General features: G+C 38.4%; 1 protein-coding gene across 2 annotated transcripts in view; it reads left to right on the top strand.

The window, feature by feature from the left end:
- AMMECR1 (AMMECR nuclear protein 1) overlaps window positions 1-25262 on the top strand; it is a 148328-nt gene that overhangs the window by 102050 nt on the left and 21016 nt on the right. For both annotated transcript variants that reach the window (XM_053917121.2, XM_024551624.3), the window contains exon 3: window positions 9189-9303. In XM_053917121.2, coding sequence (XP_053773096.1) covers window positions 9189-9303 — 115 coding nt within the window. The remainder of the gene's footprint in view (window positions 1-9188; window positions 9304-25262) is intronic.

Raw genomic sequence — 25262 nt, 5'->3', positions numbered from 1 at the left:
ACATGAACGCACACCTGCAAGACAATGGAACTTCCTGATAAAGAGGCACTGTACTTGATGTTGTAGATTTGTTACCAGAAAGAAATGTGAATACACTTCATTTCTGCAAATTTTCCTGCAATTCTTTGTCACTAGCAAACTAGTAGTAGCGAGTGTAAAACAGATCCTTCCAGAAAAGAAGTTAACCTCGTCTGACCACTCCTCTCAGCATTCCTATCATATGTGATTTTAATACGTCTTTTATATTGGGTTGGCCAAAAAGTCCATGTGTTTTCTTCCATAAAATAAAGATACAATTTTCATTTTCACCAATAACTTCATTGATTTGGATATTTTGAGTATGTCAACTATCTCCTGCTATTAGCTTGCAGTGGGTAGAGGCCAGGGGTGCTGCTAAACATCTTGCAGTATGTAAGACAGCCCCACAGCAAAGACTTATTTGGCCACATGGTCAGTAGTACCTAGAAACTTCACAAACCACTGTTGACACATTCGATCGTTCCCAGCACCTTCTCCATACACTGCACACATTTTTTTGTGCGCGTCAGTTGCATATTTACCTTTCTTGAAATAATAAAGCACACTATGCCAAAAAAGTTGTATATTTTCTTTTATCTTCAGTACTAAAATGGCTACACAAAAATTCACCAATTTTGATAACTTTTTAAAAATGTACGCTGATATGACAGCTGTCACAATACAATCGAACACCATTGTTTCAAATGAAGTTAAAGATGCTACTAGATCTTTAATGCTACTAGAGTCATCTTACGGAAAAACCGAACTTTTTCCCAACCCAGTATATCCATATATTATTTTGTAATCTACTATCTTATATGCTCAATGATTCTTCACATAATAAAAGGTATAGTGTAGGTGCTTAAGAAATATTTTGAAAATTAAAGAAAATGAAGCCTTCTCAGAAAAACCCAGAACCCTAAAAGGTAGCCAGTATCCCCAGGGATGGCCACATTGAATTCCTACAGAAGATAGCTTATTGAGATCTCCCATATCGGGCTTGAAGGGTCAATCTTAGTCCTGGGGTTCCCTTCCTTTTAGCAGAGCCATGACATGGGCCAGCCCTATGGGCATCAACTTAACAAATGTGCTGATGATCAAAGTTCTTTCACAGCCACTGCTTATTAAGCACCTGGAGTATGCCAGATACTTATGCAGGTGTTATTATTTGTTATAGTACCTCTGAGAGGTAGGCACTATTATTACTCCCATTTTATAGATGAGGTAATGGAGGGTGGCACAGGTTAAGAGACTTATCCAGGTGTCACACAGCCAGGATCCAAATGGAGGTATGTCTGATTCCAGAATCCAAATTCTTGGCCATTCTACTGTGCTATATTCCATGTTCAATGGGACTGTGAAATAGTGCTCATGTATTAATTATGGCTTCATTTTTACATTTTAGGGGCTGGGGCAGTAAGTCACAGGGAACTGTTGTTATACCTTGTAGACACGCTTTTAATGACCCTGGAGAAATGATACTTGGTCGGGGTTGGAGAGTTTTCTAAATTCTAGGAGAAGTCAATAAAATTTACGTTCAGTCTGACTTGAGAGATTGTTCAGTTTATAGTGTCCTAACTCAGATAACAGAAGAGTGAGATCCTTGGGAACGCTGAAAGTCTATGTCAGGTTACTTTGTGTTACGTTCTCTTGAAAGCAGAGATGACCTCACATTTTCAAATTTCCCAAGATGAAAATTGTTGGTGGTCATACTGTAATCTCCTTTCCAGACCCACAGGGTTTTTTTTTGTTTGTTTGTTTGTTTTTTTCTGGCCAAGATCATTGAGAGCACTGTTCTAATATTGATTGTATAGTACTGAATGACCCAAAGTCATATTAAGTCTTAAAGATGAACCTGAGTCACTTAAGAGAAAATTAAATTATGTTCATTATACTTGGGTAGAATATATTTTAAAAGATTTTCATCAGAAAAATAACTAAAACGAAACACTGTTTCTGGTCATTTATTTCTAAAAACAGGATAGAGTAAATCCAGAATCTCTGCAGGGAGAGCATTATGTGGACATTACATGGAGGTAAATGAGGAATATCTGCCATATAAACTAAGCATTTAGCCATCTGTTTTTCTATGTATCTTTTTCCTCCAGTTTTAGTTTTGCTCCACTGAGTCAAATTCACAACCTAGTCTCTTAATTTTGAGGTGAGCAACTGGTGCCTGGGAGGCAGATTCTTGACAATATTGCTCTGGTCATCATCACAGCATGCAGCCCAGAGACCACTTTTCCCTCCTAGCGCACACCTGTAGCTGTCTGAGAGAGTAGAGGTTTTTAGGATTCTAAATTAGAACCATACAAGAACTTTATCAGTAGCGCTAAACACTCTAAAGCCTAAGTAAATCCTATAGGATAGGAGCCAAGTAATATATATGGAAACCTGCAGAATCTGTCACACTTTACCTCCCTTTCCCTCTTACCCTTCCACCTCTCCTTCCTTGCTTTCTCTCTTCGTCCCTTTTGTGTGTATATGTATTTACTTTCACTACTTCCTGCTTCCTTTTCCTGCTTCTTGTTTTCTCTTCCTCTGCACCTTTATTTCTTCCTATATATATTCTTTTTCTTTTCCCTCTCTTATGCTTTCTCTTCCCTTAGTTCTTTCCTCCATTCCCCATTAATCACCAATCATATCACATTAAAATTCTATATATTTAAATTAATAACCGTTAATGTTCACTGAACAGCAAATAGGTTGTATTTATTACTCTAAAGGAAAAAAACATCTCCCAATTTAGTAACAGTTTACATATGGCTTAATGATGGAAAATTTCCTTTTCAGTCACAGCCTTCACCAAAATAAGGTTCCTTTGTCCCTTCCTTTACCATTATCATGGTTTTTGTCACTTCTCTCTACCCTTAAGTTTGGCGAATAGTCACTTTTTTACATTATGTTTTACGTCTGTTATTTTCTTTAACAATGGGGAAGCTGAAATTGCTACTTACTGTGAAAGGAAGGTTATGAATAATTCCAGTACTCTTAAGTTTCTGGAGTCCAGACGTGCCACATGCGCATTCTGTTCCAGAAGCTCTGATGAAGAGCGGCAGAACTTCTAGATGATTGAAACCACTTATGAAAAATCTGTTGTTTACTTCAGACTAATGTATGGTTGATTTGCTTTTCTTCACCTATCTGAACAGGGATTTTTAATTTTGGTTTTAATTACTTCCTTGTCCTTAAAAATGATTGCCTGTACTGTAAAGCCCTTCTCAGTTCGGTAACTTTCCACTGGTTATTAACCGATCAAGATTGTCAATGTTTTAGAAAGTGAAGGAATGAATGAGCGACTGAGTGAATGGCTACCTAGCTAGATTCACTTACGTGATTTCTACTGCACGCTGTACTGTTTATGATCAGCCTTGTAATAGCTAAGGTTTTGTCTCTTTTCAGCTGTTTTTTTTTTTTCTTAAATTTTCAGGCACTGTCACAAACACTTTGATTCTTTGATAGCTAAATTCTTGATTCCTTTTTTAAAAATGTTCATTTCATTAAAGTGCTATTTCACATTAGATATTAACTTTGACAAATGTTAATGCTGCTTCTCAATTAAGAGAAATGTATTCTTGGGAAGGTGCCAATTTGAATTGATTATATTTGAATTTGGTATGTGAATTAAACTGTTGTTTAAACCTACCCATCCATCATATGGGTGATGAAGCAGCCAGCTGGGTTTTGTACATAAGTGGAGTTTTTTCCCATAGCAATATTCAAACATTAGAAAATGGACTCCTATTGAGGCAAAGAGAATTTGATAGGAATTTGCTACAGGATATCATTGTTTGTGTTTCTTAGGCTACCTAGAATTTGAACTGGCAGACACTACTTTGGTATAAAATGCTTTCCATCGACAATATTAATATTTTAAAATCCCTTTTTCTCCTGCAGATTTCCAGTAGACAGGAAGTCTAGTTCTATTTATTTACCCTTTGTATACTAATGAATGCTATTAAATTATGATTTATCTTCTTTAGGCAGCGGCATTGAAGGTATGACATCAGAATTGCCAAGTAAGGCAAGCATTTTAACTTTAAAATTACGAAAATAATCATTCAAAGGTGACAACTAACGTATAGATAGTAGAAAGAATTTTAGACTTGAGTCAAGAATCTGAGTTACATCCCCACCTGTGTCACTAACTAGCTGGGTAACCTTGAATAAGTCACTCCCCAACTCTGGACTGCAGAAGGCTTTGCCTCTATACTGCATGTTCTTTACACAAAGGAGAGTAGGGCTGAAGGAAGCTGAATCTTCTTGTTTATCAGCGATCCACACCAATCTAATAGTTCCAATGTCAGTCTCCAGTTGCATTTTTCACCTTTTAAAATAATCTTTTAAATCCTTGCTAGGCTTTCATTGTTAGTTAGTTCGTTTCCCTAGGAATTTGCATTTGGAGATATTGAGGGCTTCCTACTGTTTGGAATTTTTCTGTGTTCATGAATTTAATGAAAAGTTAGAGTTGATGAAAATATGAAAATTAAAAATCTCGTTTGAGTGTTTTTATAAAATCAGACTGTTTCCATCATGACTAATACACCTTCACTATTTCAGAATGTTGAGGTTTTTGAGGCTTTGTACGGGGAGGGCATGATTGTCACTTTCTCTTATTATTAGCCTTGTAGCATTCTCCCACCTACTCCTTCTGAACATTCTTATTTTTTTTAAGCCCAGAATGATTGAGCAACTGGGAAAGCGTGCTAGCCTGATCCTCAGTTACGCTTTTAAAAATTTCCTTAATTTGAGTTTGAAATGCACTGAACTCAGTTTCATTGTTTTGCTACAAAATATAGTAAACAAAATGATAACTTACCTCAGATCATAGATAAATTAATAGTATGGCAGTGTCACCATGTGTATTATTTTAATGTAACAGCTGGAGCTAGATACAAAATATTCCTCATTAAAGTAGGCCTAGCACTGTAATTAAAAAGGCAGACAACAAGTGTTGGCAAGGATGTGGGGGCATTGGAAAAAACCTTCATACATTGCTGGTAAGAACATGCAGTGGTACAGTTGCTGTGGGAAACAGTTTGGTGGCTCCTCAAAAAGTTAAACATAGAATTATCATATGACCCAACAAATCCACTCCTAGGTATCTGCCCAAGAGAAATGAAAACACATGTCCACACAAAAACTCAAAAATGAGTGTTCATAGCAGTCTTATTCATAATAGCCAAAAACTGGAGCAAGCCAAATGTCCATCCGCAGATAAAATGGACAACAAAATGTGATGTATCCAGATAATTGAATATTATTAGGCAATAAAAATGATGAAGTACTGGTATGTGCTACATGAATGAAACCTCAAAAACATTATGCTCTGTGAAAGAATTCAGATGCAAAAGGTCATGTGTTGTATGATCCTGCTTATATGAAATGTCCAGAATAGGCAAATTCCATAGAAATAGAAAATAGATTATTGGTTTGTAAGAGCTGGGGGAAGGGGAAAATATAGAGTGAGTGCTAATGGGTGTGGGCTTTCTTTTGGGTGTGATAAAAATACTTTAATATTGGATAATGGTGACAGTTCTACAACTCTGTGAATATTTTGGATTGGCCAAAAAGTTCACTTGGTTTTTTTTTTTTTTTTTTTTTTCTGTAAGATGGCTCTAGTAGCGCTTGGTTGTCTTTAACTTCATCTGAAGCAATTTTGTTAGATTTTTATTGTGACAGCTGTCATTTGAGCATGCATTAAAAGCAACTTATCAAAACTGGTGAATTTTTGTGTAGGTATTTTAATATTGAAGATGGAAGAAAATGTGCAACATTTTCAGCATATTCTTTATTATTTCAAGAAACGTAGAAACAACTGAAACACAAAGATTTGTGCAGTGTATGGAGAAGGTGCTGTGACTAATAAATGTCAAAAGTGGTTTGTGAAGTTTTGTGCTGGAGATTTCTCACTGGACGATGCCCCACAGTCAGGGAGATCAGTTGAAGTTGATAGCGATCAAATCGAGACATTAATGGAGAACAATCAGTGTTATACAATGTGGGATATAGCCAACATACTCAAAATATCAAAATCAGTATGTATTGGTGAAAATAAAAAATGTGTTTTATTTTACAGAAAAAAGTAAATGAACTTTTTGGCTAACCCAATACTAAAACTATTAAGTTGTACACTTAAAGGGGGTGAATTTTAGGATATGTCAATTATGAGGGCTGTGCAGAAGATATCCAGCCATCTAGTATGAAGAATAGACATGTATTAAAGAAGATACAAGAAACATTGTACATGGGACAGTGATGCCTCAGTCCCCTTCATAGTAGGTACCTTGGGACCTCACACACTTCTCCTAGTCACCGTCAGCTGCCCTCTTGTATTTTCCTGAATCTTATCCACAGTCTGATATCTCTCTCTTCCCTTTCAACGGTGATTTTAGTTTTGGGAAGAGGCAGAAGCTGCAGGGCACCAAATCTGGGCTGTAGTAGGGGCTGAGTCGCCTGGGTGATTTGGTATTTCACCAAAAAACTCTGCATTAGACGTGATGCGTGAGCAGACATGTTGTCACCATGCCTGCTCATGCATCATGTCTGCCAGTAGTGATGCATGACTGGCAGACATGATGCATGAGCAGCCAGTCACCAGTTGCCCAGAGCTGCGGCCTTCTGAATCATCGGAATAGTTTCCATCAAGGCATGTTCAAGCTTAATGGAAATTTGATGTAGATTCATTGCTTTACTCACTTAGACATTTTGAATGTGACAGCCACACAGTACACGCTCAATCATCAGTGTGTACCACCGCCCCCCCCCCCCCCCCGCTGACTAATACAGTGAAGTCATCATTATTCATGTATGTGCATTCCAGTCCACTCTCCTTGGCTGTCAGGTTACATCCTTGTCATGCAAACCTTTCTTGTTATATTAAGAATGGCTGGACTTTTTTGGGACAGATCATGTATATCCAAATAGAGCTGTTATATATTTAAAATGTTATCATTACTTGAAATTATAAAAGTGTATTTAAATTAAATTTTGGCCATGGGCTGAGAGGAAGGGGTAAAAGGTAGTTAGTATTCAGTGGGTATCATGTTGTTTCATTCCGGCAAGATGAAAAACTATTCTCTAGGTAAATGGTGGTGATTGTTGAACAACAGTGTGAATGTACTGATCTCACAGCACTGTACACTGAAAAATGGTTTAAATGGTAAATTTTATGTTACTGTATTTTACCACAATAAAAAAAATCCATAACCGCCAAAATTACACTTTATATTATTCTAATGTGTAAGGCTTTTCTTTTTAGTAGGAAAACTGGAAATGTGATTGGCCTTTTGATTTTTATGCATGAGATTCTTCTGGTCTGTGTTTTAGAACTTCCCTCCAGTATGTGTAGTATGTGTTGGGAAAGGTGGAATTTATGCACGCACAGATGTCTTTATCTTGGCTTTAAATGAGAACTTAAAAATACTTTTTAAAAACTTTATGTGCCAGTAAGAAATAAAAAGAAGTCAGACCGTAGGAAATTTATGTTGTTAAATTATAAAATAGTGAAATGCTATTCTCAGATTATGACTTATCACAGATTTCCTGATTTTCTTGGTTAATCTTGCCTCCTTCCTTGATTGGGAAAAATCATTTATACTTTATATAGAACACCTCTGTATTTTTCTATGAGCATTTTCCTTTGCATAGCAGGATAGAATGACCACCAAAATGCATTCAAAATACAAACATAGGTATATATTCATAAAATACAGTGGATGAGTTTCAGAATGCAAAGGAAGGGATGGAAAACAAAAACAAAACAAAACAAAACAAAAACCCCAGCAATGAGGGAACCACTGAATAAGGAATTAAATTATTTCAAAAGCTGATGAAACTTTTTCTTATGACCCCAAACAGTCTGTAGGCTCTAAATTTGTAACCTCTAAAGATTAATCTGTGAAAACAAGTCTAAGACTAGCTGCTATACAAGATCTATACAACATGTTTGAGGATCAATGGCGCAAATGTCAGCAGTGCCGTTAATATAGTGTGCAATCAGAAGTATGTTTGTTTTTCTTGACCAGGAAGTGGTTTCTTTTAAAAGTACAAGGAACCCACAGTACCTGTGTACGTGTTTGTGTCTGTCTATTTTCCTATTGTTGCAGGAAGAATTATGATCTTATGTTTTTGTTCTTTACAGTTGAGTTTTTCTAGAGTTTGACATTGTGGTATACTGCCTTTGATTACAGGATCCAGTCAGAGTTGATGTACTCAGAAATCCATTGATGTGATTAATGGTTTCCTAATCGTATTGTTTTTCTTAGCTTTGCCTTATTTCCTTTAGTCTCACAACTTTTGAGTCATATCTTGAATTATCCTTTTTTAATGGGCTACTTTTTTAGATTTTATTTATTTATTTTTAGAGAGACCTGAAGGGAGGGAGAGAGAGAGGGAGAGAAAAATCGATGTGTGAGAGAAACAAGTTGCCTCTTGCACTCCCCCTACTGGGGACCTGGCCCACAATCCAGGCATGTGCCTTGACTGGGAATTGAACCAGCGACCCTTTGGTTCACAGGACGGTGCTCAATCCACTGAGCCATACCAGCCAGGGCTTGTGTTATCCTTTATAGAGGATCTGAAATCCTCATGAGTATTTTTAGTCTGTAATTTGCATGATTCTTTTCATTTTCTTTTATTTCCTTTTTTGCTTGAAGAAAATGAAAGTTGGATTGTTTTCTTTTCTTTTCTTTCTTTCTTTCTTTTTTTTTTTTTTTTTTTAACTCTGAACGCTATTCTATGGTAACTGGCCATCCTAGTGTGAACTTTTTAAAATAACATGAAATAGATCTATTTTTTTCCACCAGCACTAGATCCAGAAGTCTTCCCATAAATTTCCACTAGTATGGTTTTTATTCTCCTCAAAAGTAAAATAAAACATTTTCAGATTCTATGAGTAACAGGAAAGTACACTAGGAAATGACTGTAGAGGAAATGTGATTGATCATTCGTTCTTTATAATTGAATTGGTCACAAGATTGACTAGGAAATATCTCTTGAATTAAAAGATGACAAGTAAAATCTTTGAGGCCTTTCAATACATTTGAAGATTATTGGCGTCTTCAGCACCTTACTGATATTTTTAATCTCTTTTTCAATGATTGTCTGCATTTGAAATTAGGAACTCTCATATCTAGTGATTGCTTTTATATTTGCTTTGTCTCCAACAGTGCCCTTAAAGATAGCCGTTTTCCCCCAATGACAAGGGATGAACTGCCACGGCTCTTCTGCTCAGTGTCTCTGCTCACTAACTTTGAAGATGTCTGTGATTATTTGGACTGGGAGGTAAGACGATAGAAAAATTTTAAAGAGAATGGAAAGTAACTTGTGAGTAATTGTTTAAAATTAGGCCCAGAAAATAACTCTTTCATCCCATTCTCTACTATAGTAAAGATAGAGAGTAACATGGATAAATAAACCTCAGAGCTGATCAATGAGATATGAAGCGTTTTTTTAAAGATTTTATTATTTATTTATTTTTAGAGAGAGGGGAAGGGAGGGAGAAAGAGAGAGAGAGAAACATGGTGTGCCATCCGTTGCCTCTCACATGCCCCCTACTGGGCCCTGACTGGAAATCGAAACAGCGACCTTTAGGTTCGCAGGAGTTGGTTTTTTGTTTTTTGATTTTTGGTTTTTTTAAAAAGGCAATGTGCCATGTGTTGTTTTAATTGAAAACTGAAACTGCTCTTCATTTTTATCCTATTACTTCTCAGACAGCCTCATAAAAGCTGTTAATAAGTAATAAAGAAGACTGATTCGAATTTATTTCTCCTCTTACTTACATCCTGATGCCCTCTGGTGTAACTGCCACCAAGCAGTTAGGCGGTCAGAGGGCACATCTAAGACTCAAGGAGCAAAAGAGCGAGGATAACACACCACCTGGGGAAACACACCAGCTTGTAGATAATGATAGGGTGTTAGTAAATTAGAGTTAAATTGTGCTAATTAATTCTTGACCATCTTTCAGGTTATATCTTGGGTATCTCTGTGCTTTGCCATTATTGGAGTAGTCTATATTGATCATATTTTTATTTAACATGTGGGGTTAGATCTTTTTAAAGGAAGTTCAAAGATTCTCATGATGACTTTCTTTGGTGGTTGGGAGGATATAGTCAAAGTATGTCTATGAATCTTTACACAGAGACATGCTCACATTGAATGCCTACTGTTTTTAAGGCACTATGCTACCTGTACAAAGGTACTAAGATTTGGTTCCCACCATAAAACATCTTATAGTCTAATATCAGAGAGAGGGCGTATGTACAAAACACAAAAAATAAGTCAATAAAACTAATAATAATCTGTAAGAACAAAACTTTGGGAGTTCAGTGATATACATAAGCATTCTCGTGCACACACACTCATTAAGTGGCATGATTGTATAATTATGATATAACATGTTTTAATTTTACTACCTTTGAGAATGCCTGTCCCCCATGGTAACTGAGATATTTTGCCTTGTGGACTGATCATTGTCTTGATAGTTAATTGGATTTGAGTTTTATTTTTAGCTTTGTCCTGATTCCTAGTGAGACTGTAGACAACTTTTTCCTTTGCCATTCAGTTTTTCCACATGCAAAATAAGACATTTATAAAGTTCTTAGTCTTCATTTGAATAACCACTATGATATAAATTATTGTTGTTATACCAGAGGTATTTTTTTTATTTTTAAATATTTTCTTTATTTTTAGAGAGGGCAAGGCAGTGAGAAAGAGAGGGAGAGAAACATCAGTGTGTGGTTGCCTCTCACACACTCCCGCCTGGCCTGCAGCCCAGGGATGCGCCCTGACAGGGTATCAGCTGGTGATGCTTTGGTTCACAGGCTGGTGCTGAAACCACTGAGCCACACCAGCCAGGGTGCCAGAGGTATTTTAAAAATTCTGCAGAGTAGGGTGAAAGAGTTCCTTCTGGGTTTGTTGTAGGGTTTTTTGGAGCATTATCAGAATGTGAGAGCATCTTAAGATTTTTTTTTTTTTTTTTGTAAAGGAAAAAATAAAACTAGTTGATAGTGTTGATCCTAGCAAAGTTAGAATGTGTAAAGCCTTTTATACAATTAAACATCCTTAATTGGTTGTTTGCTATAAATTTATTGTTCCTATTTGATTTTTTCTTAAACAGAGGTCTACCAATATTATAGAAGTATTGTGCAGCACTTATTTTTAAATGATCAAAAATCATATCTCCTATTTACTAATATTATAGTTTGGGTGGTTCTTTTACTGTTTAAGGCTGTTCTTTCATCTCTAGCTAGAATTTTATTTCTGCTTTCTGAATTTCAAAGTGCTGTGTTACAGTGAGGGTGGGAGTAATAACAGGGGGGAAAGCCTGATATCTAGGGAATGACTGAGCTACAAAAACACTTTTAGCCTTAACAGCAGCCATTGAGTTGGAAGTGTAGTTGAGATATGTGTATGAATGTGAATGAATGTATATTACATAAACGTGTGTGCATGTGTTTAGGGGGAGGGAACACTGGGAGAATCCAGCAGTTTTTAAATAGGTGTGGGTAATCACAGAGTCCATCATCATCTTCTTTAGCCCTCTTCAAGCACTGTCTACAGGTAAAATTAACCTTGATAGTTTGGGTTTTTATGTTCGTGACATGTATAAGCTTTGTGATAGGAAGGTGGGAGGTCAAGCACTAAAGAATCAGTACTGTGTATTCTTTCAGGGTTTATTTATCCTGTCTGGTTTCAATTTCAGGAAGTTTCTATATTGCTTCTACTTGGTGTTATATATTTAATACATTCCTTAAGGCTTAATTATTAAGCCTTAATCGTGTCTGTTTAGTGATCCTTTCCTGTTAAAGTACCAACAAAAAATACAAACTATTTTAGTACTTTAAATATATAAGCACTTGTAAGTGAATCAGGTACTGCTACAGTAGCTATGCTAAGAGGAAAAGACTGTACTTTTCAGTTAGTTCTCATAATTACAGGTATTTTAGCATAAGTGAAATTTGGTCCCAAAGAGTAACGGTAAAAATTACCTTTTAAAGTATAAGAATGTGATTTGTGGTTTAACAAACTGTACCATGGTCAGTGATTGTGATTGAAAATAGAACAGTATTATTGTGGAATGATGTTGCAAGGGTCATCCTTAATAATTCTGCAAATGCATTGCTACTTTAAACACAGAATGGTAAAGCTGAGTTAAAGGCATTGCTTAAAAGTATATGTCAGGGAAGATGGCCGAGAGATAGGTGGGAGCAGAGTCCACTTCCCATCGGCACCAGTGAAACACCTAGCTGATCTGAGGAACAGAGCGAACAGCCAACGGTATTCCAGCATATATGAAGATCGGAGACAAAAGATAGACGACACTGAAAGATCTGACGGTAAGAAGAGTGCTTAAGGACAATAAGGTCCCTGAGACCAGGGCGGGCACCAGGGCGGCTGAAGACCCGGCCTGAGCACAGGGTCTGCTACAGGATTCTTGGGAGAGAGCCAGATGTGGTTATGTTAGAGGGCTGTGTTAGAGGCCAGATGCTTCTTTGGACCAGAGGGGCTTGAATAGGAAGAATTTCTCGAAAACAAAAAGAGAAAACAGAGGCACTCAACTTCTAGTTAGAGAACTCTCTGCAGCAGCCTCAGCCTCTGGCGCCCCTCACCCCCTCAGCCCCTGGACTGTGAAATTGGGATAAGCAGCCCCAGCTCTCACATGAAGCCCGGCTGGCGTGCACCCAGATTAACGCACTGGACGCCCACACCTGAAACTTCGGGTGGGTGCACACCCGGATGAGTGGGTGGCTGCCCAGCGCACAGGCCCAAGACCGCCAATTGGCAGTGCAACCCGATCAGTGGCCTGGCTGCCTGCAGGCGACCACACCTAAAAGCACCTGTTCTGAACAACTCCTACCTAGCACCTGCGCACAGAGCCCTGCAGGGCCTACTGGCTCTCTAGGAGGAAGGCAGAACGCCCAACAGAGGGGAGCTGCAGGGCTAGGGGAGACTGCATTCCCCGAAAGACTTGACCCAGTAGGGGGATGAACTACCCCGAAGGAGCACTGAGAGCCCCTAGCATCTAAGACAGCAAAGAACAAGAAGGTGGAGTGTGAGTTGCCCCTAATTGGTGCAACTCAAGGACAGCACAACTGGTGAACTAAAGGCCTAGTGGGGAGCAGAAGGACCCTGAGGAACTGGACTGGAGGCTGAACAACAGCAAAGACTGTGGTTCAGGAAGGGAGAAAAGTGAAACCAATCCTTCCAACCACCCCCTGCCATATCACAGACAAGAAGACCAGCAGAACTAACCTGACCAATTTAAAGCCAGCGGAAGACTTTTTTTTGTTGTTTTTCCTCCTTTCCCCCTAAATTCTTCTTCTTTTCTGTCCTTCTTTCCTCTTTTATTCCTTCTTCCTTGAATCCTTTACCTTCTTTATTCCTTCTTCCTGCCTTCTTTTCTTTATTTTTTTGTTTTAATTTTTGTTAAAATTCCTTCTTCTTATCTTTCCTCTGATGTTTTTTTTCCTTCTTTCTTCCGTCCTTCCTTCTTTCCATTCCTTTTCTATTCCCTTTTTCCCTCCTTCCCTTCTCCTTTTTTTTCCGTTCTTTCTCTTTTTCCCACAGGTGAGACAATAAAACCTAGCGCTGAAAAGGTCAAAGTTAGACCCTGTTCAACCCATAAAAGTCAGCTCAAGACCAGTGAGCACAGGAGATTAAGGAGACGGCACCACTGAATCCCATTGGCATTCTACCATAGAAGTTCATACCATAAACCCAGGGAGTCAGAATAGATTAATTTAAGAAGCAGAGGCTAACAAGAAGAGTCTCACAAACAATGGGAAGACAAAGAAACAATCCCCAAATGAAAGGAAAGGAGGAAGCCTCAGAAAGACTGCTAACTGAAAAAGAGGCAACTCAACTAAACTATCAGATACTGAGTTCAAAGCAATGGTTATCAGGAAGCTCAATGAGCTCACAGAGAACTACCAGAAACTACAGGGAAACTACAGTGAACTCACTGCAAACTATATCAACATGAAAAGGGAAATAGAAACTATTAATAAAGGCCAAGAAGAAATGAAGAATACAATTTCTGAACTGAAGACACAGTAGAAGGAATCAAAAGCAGACTAGATGAAGCAGAGGATGGGATCAGCGAACCGGAGGACAAAGTAGAAAAAAACACCAAGAAAGAGCAAGAAAAGGAAAAGAGGCTCAGAAACAATGAAGAGGGATTAAGGGAAATGCAGAACAACATGACACGTAATAATATCTGTATAATAGGAATACCAGAAGAAGAAAAAGAAGAGCAAGGAAGAGAAAACCTCTTTAAAAAAGTAATGACGGAAAAGTTCCGTAATCTGATGAGAGAAAAAGTCACACAAATCCAGGAAACACAGAAAGTCCCAAACAAGAGGAACCCAAAGAGGCCCACTGCAAGACACATCATAATTAAAATGGCAAAATTCCAAGACAAACAGAGGATCTTAAAGGCAGCAAGGGAGAAACAGGAAATAACATACAAGGGAGACCCAATAAGGTTAGCAACTGGCTTCTCAATGAAAACGCTCCAAGCCAGGAGAGAATGGCAAAAAATATTCCAAGTAATGAGAACCAGAGGCCTGCAACCAAGACCACTTTACCCAGCAAGGCTCTCAATCAAGACAGAAGGGCAAATAAAGTGTTTCCCAGCCAAAAGTCTAAAAGAATACACCTCCATCAAACCAGCTCTGCAAGAGATGTGAAAGGGACTGCTTTAAGGAAAGGAAGGAAAAGAGAAAGAGAGAGGAACACAGGTGGGAAAAAATGGCAATGAGTACCTACCTATCGATAATAACCTTAAACGTAAATGGATTAAATGCTCCAATCAAAAGACATAGAATAGCTGAATGGATAAGAAAACATGACCCACACATATTCTGCCTACAAGAGACCCATCTCAGGACAAAAGACCTACACAGACTGAAAGTGAAGGGTTAGAAACAAATTTTCCAAGCAAATGGACAATAAAAAGAAGCAGGGGTAGCAATACTCATATCAGACAAAATAGACTTCCAAAGAAGGGCCATAAAGAGAGACCCAGAAGGTCACTTTATAATCTCAAAGGAGGAATACACCAAGAAGACATAAACATTGTACATATATACGCACCCAACATAGGAGCACCCAAATACATAAAGAAAATCTTGAAGGACTTCAAGAAAGATATTGACAGCAACACAATTATAGTAGGGGATTTTAACACCCCACTGTCAAAAATAGACAGATCTTCCAAACAAAATATCAACAAGGATATTGTGTCACTTAACAATACCCTAGATGAAATGGACTTGACTGGTATATATAGAGCTTTTCATCCCAAAGAAGCAAAATACACATTCTTTTCAAGTGTACATGCAACATTTTCAAAGATAGACCACATGATAGGACACAAAGCAAGCCTCAACAAATTCAAGAAAATTGAATTTGATATCAAGCATTTAATATCAAGCATTTTCTTTTTTTATATATATATATTTATTGATTATGCTATTACAGTTGTCCCATTTCTCCCCCTTCAGTCAACTCCATCCTGCCCACTCCCTCCCTCCCACATTCCCCCTCTAGAGTTCATGTCCATGGGTCATACTTATAAGTTCTTTGGCTTCTACATTTCCTACACTACTCTTACCCTCCCCCTGTCTATTTTACACCTATCATTTATGCTATTTATTCTCTGTACCTTTCCCCCTTCTCTCCCCCTCCCACTCTCCTGTTGATAACCCTCCATGTGATCTCCATTTCTGTGGTTCTGTTTCTATTCTAGTTGTTTGCTTAGTTTTCTTTTGTTTTGGTTTTAGGTGTGGTCGTTAATAACTGTGCTTTTGCTGTCATTTTTACTCTTCATATTTTTTATCTTTTTCTTACAAAAAGAAGATAATGTCCCTTTAACATTTCATATAATAAGGGCTTGTTGATGATGAACTTCTTTAACTTGACCTTATCTGAGAAGCACTTTATCTGCCCTTTCATTCTAAATGATAGCTTTGCTGGATAGAGTAATCTTGGATGTAGGCCCTTGCCTTTCATGACTTGGAATACTTCTTGCTGGTCCCTTCTTGCCTGTAAGGTCTCTTTGGAGAAATCAGCAGACAGTCTTATGGGAACCCCTTTGTAGGTAATCGTGTCCTTTTCTCTTGCTGCTTCTAAGATTCTCTCCTTATGTTTACTCTTGGGTAATATAATTATTATGTGCCTTGGCGTGTTCCTCCTTGGCTCCAGCTTCTTTGGGACTCTCTGAGCTACCTGGACTTCCTGGAAGTCTATTTCCTTTGTCAGACTGGGTAAGTTCTCCTTCATTATTTGTTCAAATAAGTTTTCCAATTTTTGTTCTTCCTCTTCTCCTTCTGGCACCTCTGTAATTCAGATGTTGGAACTTTTCAAGATGTCCTGGAGGTTCCTAAGCCTCTCCTCATTTTCCCGAATTCTTGTTTCTTCATTCTTTTCTGCTTGGATGTTTCTTTCTTCCTTCTGGTCCACAGTGTTGATTTGAGTCCCAGTTTCCTTCGCATCACTATTGGTTCCCTGTACATTTTCCTTTTTTTCTCTTAGCATGACCTTCATTTTTTCATCTAGTTTTCGACCAAATTCAACCCAGTCTGTGAGTGTCTTAATAACCAGTGTTTTGAACTGTGTATCTGATAGGTTGGCTATCTCTTCCTCGCTTAGTTGTATTTTTTCTGGAGCTTTGAAGTGTTCTGTCATTTGGGCCTTTTTTTTTTTTTTTTTTTTTTTTTTTTTTTTTTTTTGGTCTTGGTTCCTCTGTTACTTAAAGGGCCGGAGCCTTAGGTGTTCCTGGGGTGGGGCAGGGTAACGCTGGTCGCTGTGCTGTGATGCTGTACGTGGGGGAGGGGCCGAGAGGGAGCAATGGCGCCCACTCCACTCTCCACAGGATTTCAATATTTCACTCTGCTACCGACAATCAAACTGGGCCCCCCTGGTGCTGGTTCCCAAGTGGGTTGGATTGTGCACTCCCTAGGCCCCTGTGGGTCTCTCCAACGACCTCTCCTGTGAGTGTGGGAGTCTCTCCTGCTGTCTCCCCAGCCCCCACGGGCGTTTTCAATCAGAGCTTTGAGGTTTTATTTCCTGGCGCTGGAGTCCCCGTTTACGCAGTCTGCTTCACTCCCCGCCTTTCATTCCGGTTTATCTCAGTGCGAATGTGGGGTCAAGGGGTGCTACCCGCAACTCTGCCTGCCCTGTTGTCCACCACTCTGAGTCTGGCCCTCTTGCCTTATCTGTATGCGAATGTGGGGCCGCAGGTTCTGCTAGTGGTCAGACTGCCTGCCCCGTTCGTCCCACACTCCGCCAGTCTCGGTCCCACCACCGCCACGTGAGTCCTTTCCGCCCCGGTGCCTTTCTCCGCCCCTCCTACCGGTCTGGATGTATGTTTCTTTTTTATCTACCTGGTGTTGGACTTCCTTGCCGTACAATTTTCTGTCAGTTCTGCTTGTTCAAGGAGGCGCAGTGTGTCTACATACGCCGCCATGTTGGTTCTCCATATCAGACATTTTCTCTGACCACAAGGGACTGAAACTAGAAACAACCCCAAGGGAAAAAACCCAAAACACTCAAAATCATGGAGACTGAATAGCATGCTATTTAACAATGAATGGGTCAAGAATGAGATTAGGGAAGAAATCAAAAACTTTCTGGAAACAAATGAAAATGAACTCACAACACCCCAAAATCTATGCGACACAGCAAAGGCAGTCCTGAGAGGGAAGTTCATAGCAATACAGGCCTACCATAAAAAGATGGAAACATTTCAAACAAACAACCTAACCCTACGCCTACAAGAACTGGAGGAACAACAACAAAGACAGCCCAGAGCAAGCAGAAGGAAGGAAATAACCAAAATCAGAGCAGAGTTAAATGACATAGAGACTAAAAGCACAATTGTAAGGATGAATGAATCCAGGAGCTGGTTCTTTGAAAAGATAAACAAAATCAACAAGCCTTTAAGTGGGCTCATCAAGAAAAAAAGAGAGAGGATCCAAATAAACACAATTGGAAATGAAAGAGGAGAGATGACCACTGATACCACAAAAATACAAAGGACTAAGAAACTACTACGAAGAACTGTATGCGAAGAAATTTGAAAACCTAGGTGAAATGGACACATTTCTAGAAAAATACAATCTTCCAAAACTGAATGAAGAAGAAGCAGATAACCTGAACAGACCAATAACAGCAGATGCAATTGAAGCAGTCATCAAAAAACTCCCAACACACAAAAGCCCTGGACCAGATGGTTTCACAGGAGAATTCTACAAAGCATTTAAGGAAGAGCTAACCCCTGTCCCTCACAGACTATTTGAAAAAATCCATATTGATGGAAGACTCCCAAACTCTTTTTATGAAGCCAGTGTCATCCTAATCCCCAAACCAGATAAAGACACAACGAAGAAAGAAAACGTCAGGCCTATATATCTGATGAACATAGACGCTAAAATTCTCAGCCAGATATTGGCAAACCGCATCCAGCAATACATTAAAAAGATCATACACCATGACCAATTGGGATTCATCCCCTAGATGCAAGGATGGTGCAATGTTCGCAAATCAGTACACATAATACATCTCATAAACAACAGCAAAGACAAAAAATCACATGATCATATCAATAGATGCATAAAAATCATTTGATAAGATACAGCACCCGTTTCTGATAAAAACACTCAGCAAAGTGGGAATAGAGGGAGCATTCCTCAACATAATAAAGGCCATATATGAGAGACCTACAGCCAACATCATACTCAATGGAAAAAAACTTAGAGCTTTCCCACTAAGATCAGGAACAAGACAAGGATGCCCTCTTCACCACTCCTATTCAACATAGAATTGGAAGTCCTACCACAGCAATCAGACAAGAAAAAGAAAGAAAAGGCATCTAAATTAGAAAGGAGGAAATGAAACTGTCACCTTTTGCAGATGACATGACAATGTACATGGAAAACCCTATAGACTCCACCAAAAAACTACTCGACCTAATAAATGAATTTGGCAAAACAGCTGGATACAAAATAAATACTCAGAAATCAAAGGCATTCCTGTATAGCAACGACGAAACTGCAGAAACAGAAATCAGGAAAAAAAATCCCATTTGATATAGCAACAAGAAAAATAAAGTACCTAGGAAGGAATCAACCTAACCAAGGAGGTAAAAGACCTGTACTCAGAAAAGTACACAACACTGAAGAAAGAAATTAAGGAAGCCACAAACAAATGGAAGCATGTACCATGCTCATGGATTGGAAGAATTAACATTGTCAAAATGGCCATACTAGATTCAGTGCAATCCTTATTAGAGTACCCATGACATATTTCACAGACATAGAACAAACACTTCAGAAATTTATATGGAACCATAAATGACCCCGAATAGCTGCAGCAATTTTGACAAAGAAGAACAAAGCAGGAGGGATCACAATACCTGGCATCAAACTGTATTACAAGGCCACTGTAATCAAAACAGCCTGGTACTGGCATAAAAACAGGCACATAGATCAATGGAACAGAACAGAGAGCCCAGAAATTAACCAAAGACTCTACGGTCAATCAATATTTGACAGAGGAAGCAGAAGAGGGGATTACAGGAACTAGTATAAAGGACACATGGACAAAATCAAGGGGGAGGGTGGAGGTGGGGGAGGGAGGTGGGTTCAGCTGGGGTGGGGTGGAGGGATGGGGAGAATAGGCATACAACTGTAATTGAATAACAATAAAAATTAAAAAAAAAAAGAAAACAAATGGCGTAAAAACTGCCTCTTCAACACATGGTTTTGGGAGATCTGGACAGCTATCTGCAAAAAATTGAAACTCGATCACCAACTTACGCCATACACAAAAATAAACTCAAGATGGATAAAAGACTTAAATATAAGTCGTAACACCATAAAAGTCCTAGAGGAAAACATTGGCAGGAAAATCTCAGACATTCCACGCAGTAACGTCCTCACAGACATGTCCCCTAAAGTAAGGGACATAAAGGAAAGAATAAACAAATGGAATCTCATCAAAATAAAAAGCTTTTGCATGGCTAAAGAAAACAGCATTAAAATACAAAGAGAACCAACAGTATGGGAAAACATATTTGCCAATGATACCTCAGACAAAGGCCTGATCTCCAAAATATATAAAGAACTCACATGACTCCAGTCCAGGAAGACAAACAACCCAATTAAACAATGGCCAAACAACTTGAACAGACACTTCTCTAAGGAAGACATACAGAGGGCCCAGAGACATATGAAAAGATGCTCAGCATCACTAGCCATCAGAGACATGCAAATTGAAACCACAAGGAGGTACCATCTCACACCAGTCAGAGTGGCCAACATAAACAAATCCACAAACAAATGTTGGAGAGGATGCGGAGAAAAGGGAACCCTAGTGCACTGTTGGTGGGAATGCAGACTGGTGAGGCCACTGTGGAAAACAGTATGGGATTTCCTCAGAAAACTAAAAATGGAACTGCCCTTTGACCCAGCAATTCCGCTGCTGGGATTATACTCTAAGAACCCTGAAACACCCATCCAAAAGAACCTATGCCCCCCAATGTTCATAGCAGCACAATTTACAATAGCCAAGTACTAGATGCAACTAAGTGTCTATCAGCAAATGAGTGGATCCAAAACCTATGGTACATTTACACAATGGAATTCTACGCAGCAGAGAGAAAGAAGGAGTTTATACCCTTTGCAACAGCATGGATGGAACTGGAGAGCATTATGCTAAGTGAAATAAGCCAGGCGGTGAGGGACAAATATCATATGATCTCACCTTTAACTGGAACATAATGAATAGAAGAAAAAAGGAAACAAAGTATAACCCGAGACATTGAATTCAAGTGCAATCTAACAATGGGCAGGGGGGAGTGGGGAGGGGACAGTGAGGAGAGGAGATTACAGGAACTACTATAAAGGACACATGAACAAAATCAAGGGGGAGGGTGGAGGTGGGGGAGGGAGGTGGATTCGGCTGGTGTGGGGTGGAGGGATGGGGAGAAAAGGCATACAAGTGTAATTGAATAACAATAAATTTTTTTTTAAAGTATATGTCTGTATATTTCAAGTCCTACATATATACCCAAAAGAAGTTAAAACAGATGTTGCAACAAAAACTTGTACGTGAATGTTCACAGGCATTTTCATAAAAGCCAAAGGATAGAAACAGTTCATGTCTGTGAACAGATTAAGAGATAAACAAAATATGGTATATCCACACAATTTAATATTATTCAGCCATAAATAGAAATAAAGTACTAATACATGCTACAGTGTGAATGAACCTTGAAAACATCATCCAAGTTAAAGAAGCCAGACAGAAAATGGCACAAAGTGTATGATTCTATTTATATGAAATACCTAGAATGGGAGAATCCATAGAGATTAGTAGCATATATGGGGTTCCAGGAGATGAGTGGAAGGGGTGAATGGGAGGTGTTGCTTAGTGGGTACAGGGTTTCTGTTTGGGGTGATGAACAGCTCTGGAACTGGATAGTTGTGACGGTATACAACATTGTGAATGTACTTGTTGCCACTGAATTGTATACTTTAAAATGATTAAAATGGAAAGTTTGATATTATGTGTAGTTTATCACAATAAAAAGGTATATATGCATATGCATAGATGTATTTAAATCTATTTTTGATAATAATATATTCCAATTTACTGAAGATGAAAACTTAAAATTCAAAAAATATAAAGAAAGAAATGCAAGACATTCATAATTACACAATTCTGAGATAACCACTCTTAACATTTTGGAATGTCTCTTCCAATTATTTTTCTCTGTCATTGTATCTATAAGTCTGTATATTTGTTTATGTGACTGATATTATATTGAATGTACAGTCTCTATTAAAAAGAGGATTATGGAGAAGTCTTTTTTATGGTTTATCTTTGTATAACAAATTTGTCTATATTATGAAAGTACACATTTCACTTTGAGAGATATTACACTGTCAAATTGCTACATTTTTCTTCCAAGAATGAAATATCTTGTTCATCATAAGTATCTAATTTCAACCTGAAATGCAAAGTGCTATATATGTTTATGGCAGAGAGGGGAGCAGGAGATGATTACAGAATTTTAATAGGGAATTTTTAAGTCAAAGATCAGGAATGAATATGTTTTACGTAAGCAGAAGCCTCTAACATGGGTCTTTTTCCAGTGGAAGTACCGTTTGAGAGTTGACCCCACTGGCAAAACGTGTTACTGCAGTAGAATTCCTTGTTAAAGAGACAAAAATGCCCAGATCAAAGCAGAGTGAGAGCAATGTCTAAAAGTACCAAAGCACAGAGGTAGGTAACTTTGATAAGGAGAGAGAAAGGCATCCCTGTGGTCATGAGGATGAGGGATGTGACCAGCGCCAATAGCTGCCTAATTTTCAAGTGATCCGCAAGCAAGTGAACTGCCACAGGGCTGGCTACTATCTTACTCTCTTCTCCATCCACACGTTTTAACAGCCTATTTTGGAATGCTCTTTTTGTAACATGTCTGTAATTTTATAAGGGCACTTAATAGGAAAGTAAGATTTACATCAGACTTTGTTTTAGAGGCTAGAATGCTTGTATTTGATAATGTAAGGAATGTGTGAAAAATGGTTTCAAAAGTGATGTAATTAATTTCAAGTCATTGTTGATTTGACAGAACGATCAGTAACGTGTCCATATGTTATTGTTTCCTCAAAACAGTAATTATCACATTTAAAGTGAGTGTCTATATGTAGCTTCTCAAGGAGCTAGGTAGTCATTAAAAACAGCAAAACCATCCACAAAAGGCTGTAAAGACAAATTGGAATGGCGGTTCCCTCCTTCTAAGAATGGCTGAGCATTGCCAGCACCATGATCTATTTCATTGCCCTGGTAGGTATGAGAAGAATGAAAAGTGAATGATTTGGAGAGAAAAATCATTAACTGATAAATTGAAATGTCTACCTGCAAGACTAAAATGGTGGTTAAGTGAACAAAATTGCTCCCCTAGGGAGAAATCTGAAGTGTTCTGCCTTGTGTTTGAAAACAATAACTTATTACCATTGTTCTGTGTTCTTCAATTAATAGCATTCTCTTAATTCTGAATGACAGGATGATTGACAGACGTGGTGCTTTAAAAACAAAGAAAAGCACATGCAGCATGTGGCAGCGCTCTACTGTGGTACATAGCCTGGGACTTGCATAGTCACACTGTTTGGGAGCCTATGTCTCTTAATTTTAAAGACCTGAAAGGATATAAAACCAATGGTATTATAATAGCTAGAGTTTAACTTGAGGGATAATTCTAGGTATGTCACCTTGTAGCTGCTCGTTTTCAAGATGATATAAATGAATAAGCTTTTTGTTGGTAGAACTTGTGTACAGCAAGTATCCTACCAGTGATCTTGTGGAAAGCTCCTGTAGCAATTTGCTGACAGAAGACAAAATATTTTCTAAAATGTATGTAGCTGGGCATCTTTTATTTCACTGTCCAGAGACATGATCATTTTGAAGGCATGAGGAACAAATAGTATCTATATTCTAAAGTAGACTAATAGATCATATTTCAATAGATTAATAACTTTTTTTACAAACCATAGGGCACTTTTTGAGATACCCAGCTCCCGGTATCACTGCTGTCTCACTTGTATATACCAATATTATTTGAGCAAAACATTGCTGTCCTAAGATACAGTGTCCTTTTTAACACCCAACATAGTTAGATGGAATCACCTTGTGCTGGCTGGGGCTGGCCAGCATGATTATTGTGTGATGTCAAAAATCTGTCCCTGCTGTAAAAAAGAAGGAACTCTTACCCTTTCCATCGGCTTGGACGGCCCTGCAGATTATTATCTAAGCAAAATGAGCCAGTCAGAGAAAGACAAATGATCTCACTTTTATGTGGAATCTAATGAACAAAATAAACTGATGAACCAGAGGCAGGGATACATGAAACAGACTGACAGCTGTCGGAGGGGAGGAGGAAGGGGGACTGGATAAAAGAAGGTGAAGGGATTAGCCAAAGAATATATGCGCATCATCCACAGACACAGACAACAGTGTGGTGATGGCCTGGGGAGGGGGCGGTGGCTGGGTGGGGGCAGGCAAAGGGGGAGGGGTGTCAAAAATTTTTTTAAAGCTGTCCCAGAATTTTAGAGCTAGACTACAACCCCTCGTCTCACTCTGTTCCTAAAGTACCAAAGCATCTGTCATTGTACATGAGTTTGCTTGTTGGACTCCTGTACCGAGAGCTGCACTTCACTTAGAAGCAATCTCAAAGCACACCTCTTGAGCGATCACAGGTCATTGCTGAAGTATTTGGTTGCAGTTAATAATATCATGCTTTGTAACAGCCTTCATGAGAGTAAACAGATGAAATGAATAAATTGGCTACCATCATTATCTCTCATTTATTTTAGAAGTTCATGTTGTCCTTTTCATCTTCCCTCTTCCCTTAAAGATTTACATTTTTCTAGCTCCTCTCAACTACCACTGAAAACAAAGTTCCCATTCATACACAGATGGTTAGTGTGACTCACTAAGTCACCAAGTGAAATGTCTTCTAGTTGTATGTATATGTTCTGTCTACCCCCTTACTTATTTTCCTCAACTATGATATACACCATGTCTTACTTCTCTTCTAACTTAAGATTCTGGCCTTAAAAACCTATATATCAATATTGACATCAATATCTATATCGATATCAACATCGATATTTATAGATATATAAGTATACATACGCATATATATCTATAGATATATAAATAGATATATAAATATAGATATTTAAATCTATATAGATATATAGATATATGTTTTTGATATATATCCATCTAGAAATATATATATATATATATATTTCCTAGATGTATGAAGCCTATATCTATATGAAGCCTATATGCCCCCCACACACACACACATGGGGGGGACCCAAAAAAACAGAATTTATTTATTAAAAACTGTGTGTGTATTCTTACATCTTTAAACTTCAGTCACCTTCAAAGTACTCTCCACTTGATGCAATACACCTAATTGAGACATTTTTTCCACTGCTCAGAACAGTTTTTGAATTTGGTGATTTTGATGCCTTTTAGTGCTTCCACAGTTTTTTGTTTCACCTCTTCCACATCAGCAAAATGTTTCCCTTTTAGGACAGTTCCATCTGGGGAAACAACCAAAAAAGTCACTGGGGACAGGATCAGGTGAATAGGGAAGGTGGGGCACAGGGGTCATGCCATTTTTGGTCAAAAACTGTTGAACACTCAGCGTGGTGGGGGCGGAT

This window comes from Desmodus rotundus, chromosome X (genome assembly GCF_022682495.2).
Source record: "Desmodus rotundus isolate HL8 chromosome X, HLdesRot8A.1, whole genome shotgun sequence".
Lineage (NCBI taxonomy): Eukaryota > Metazoa > Chordata > Mammalia > Chiroptera > Phyllostomidae > Desmodus > Desmodus rotundus.
This window is presented reverse-complemented; position numbering and strand designations above follow the sequence as displayed.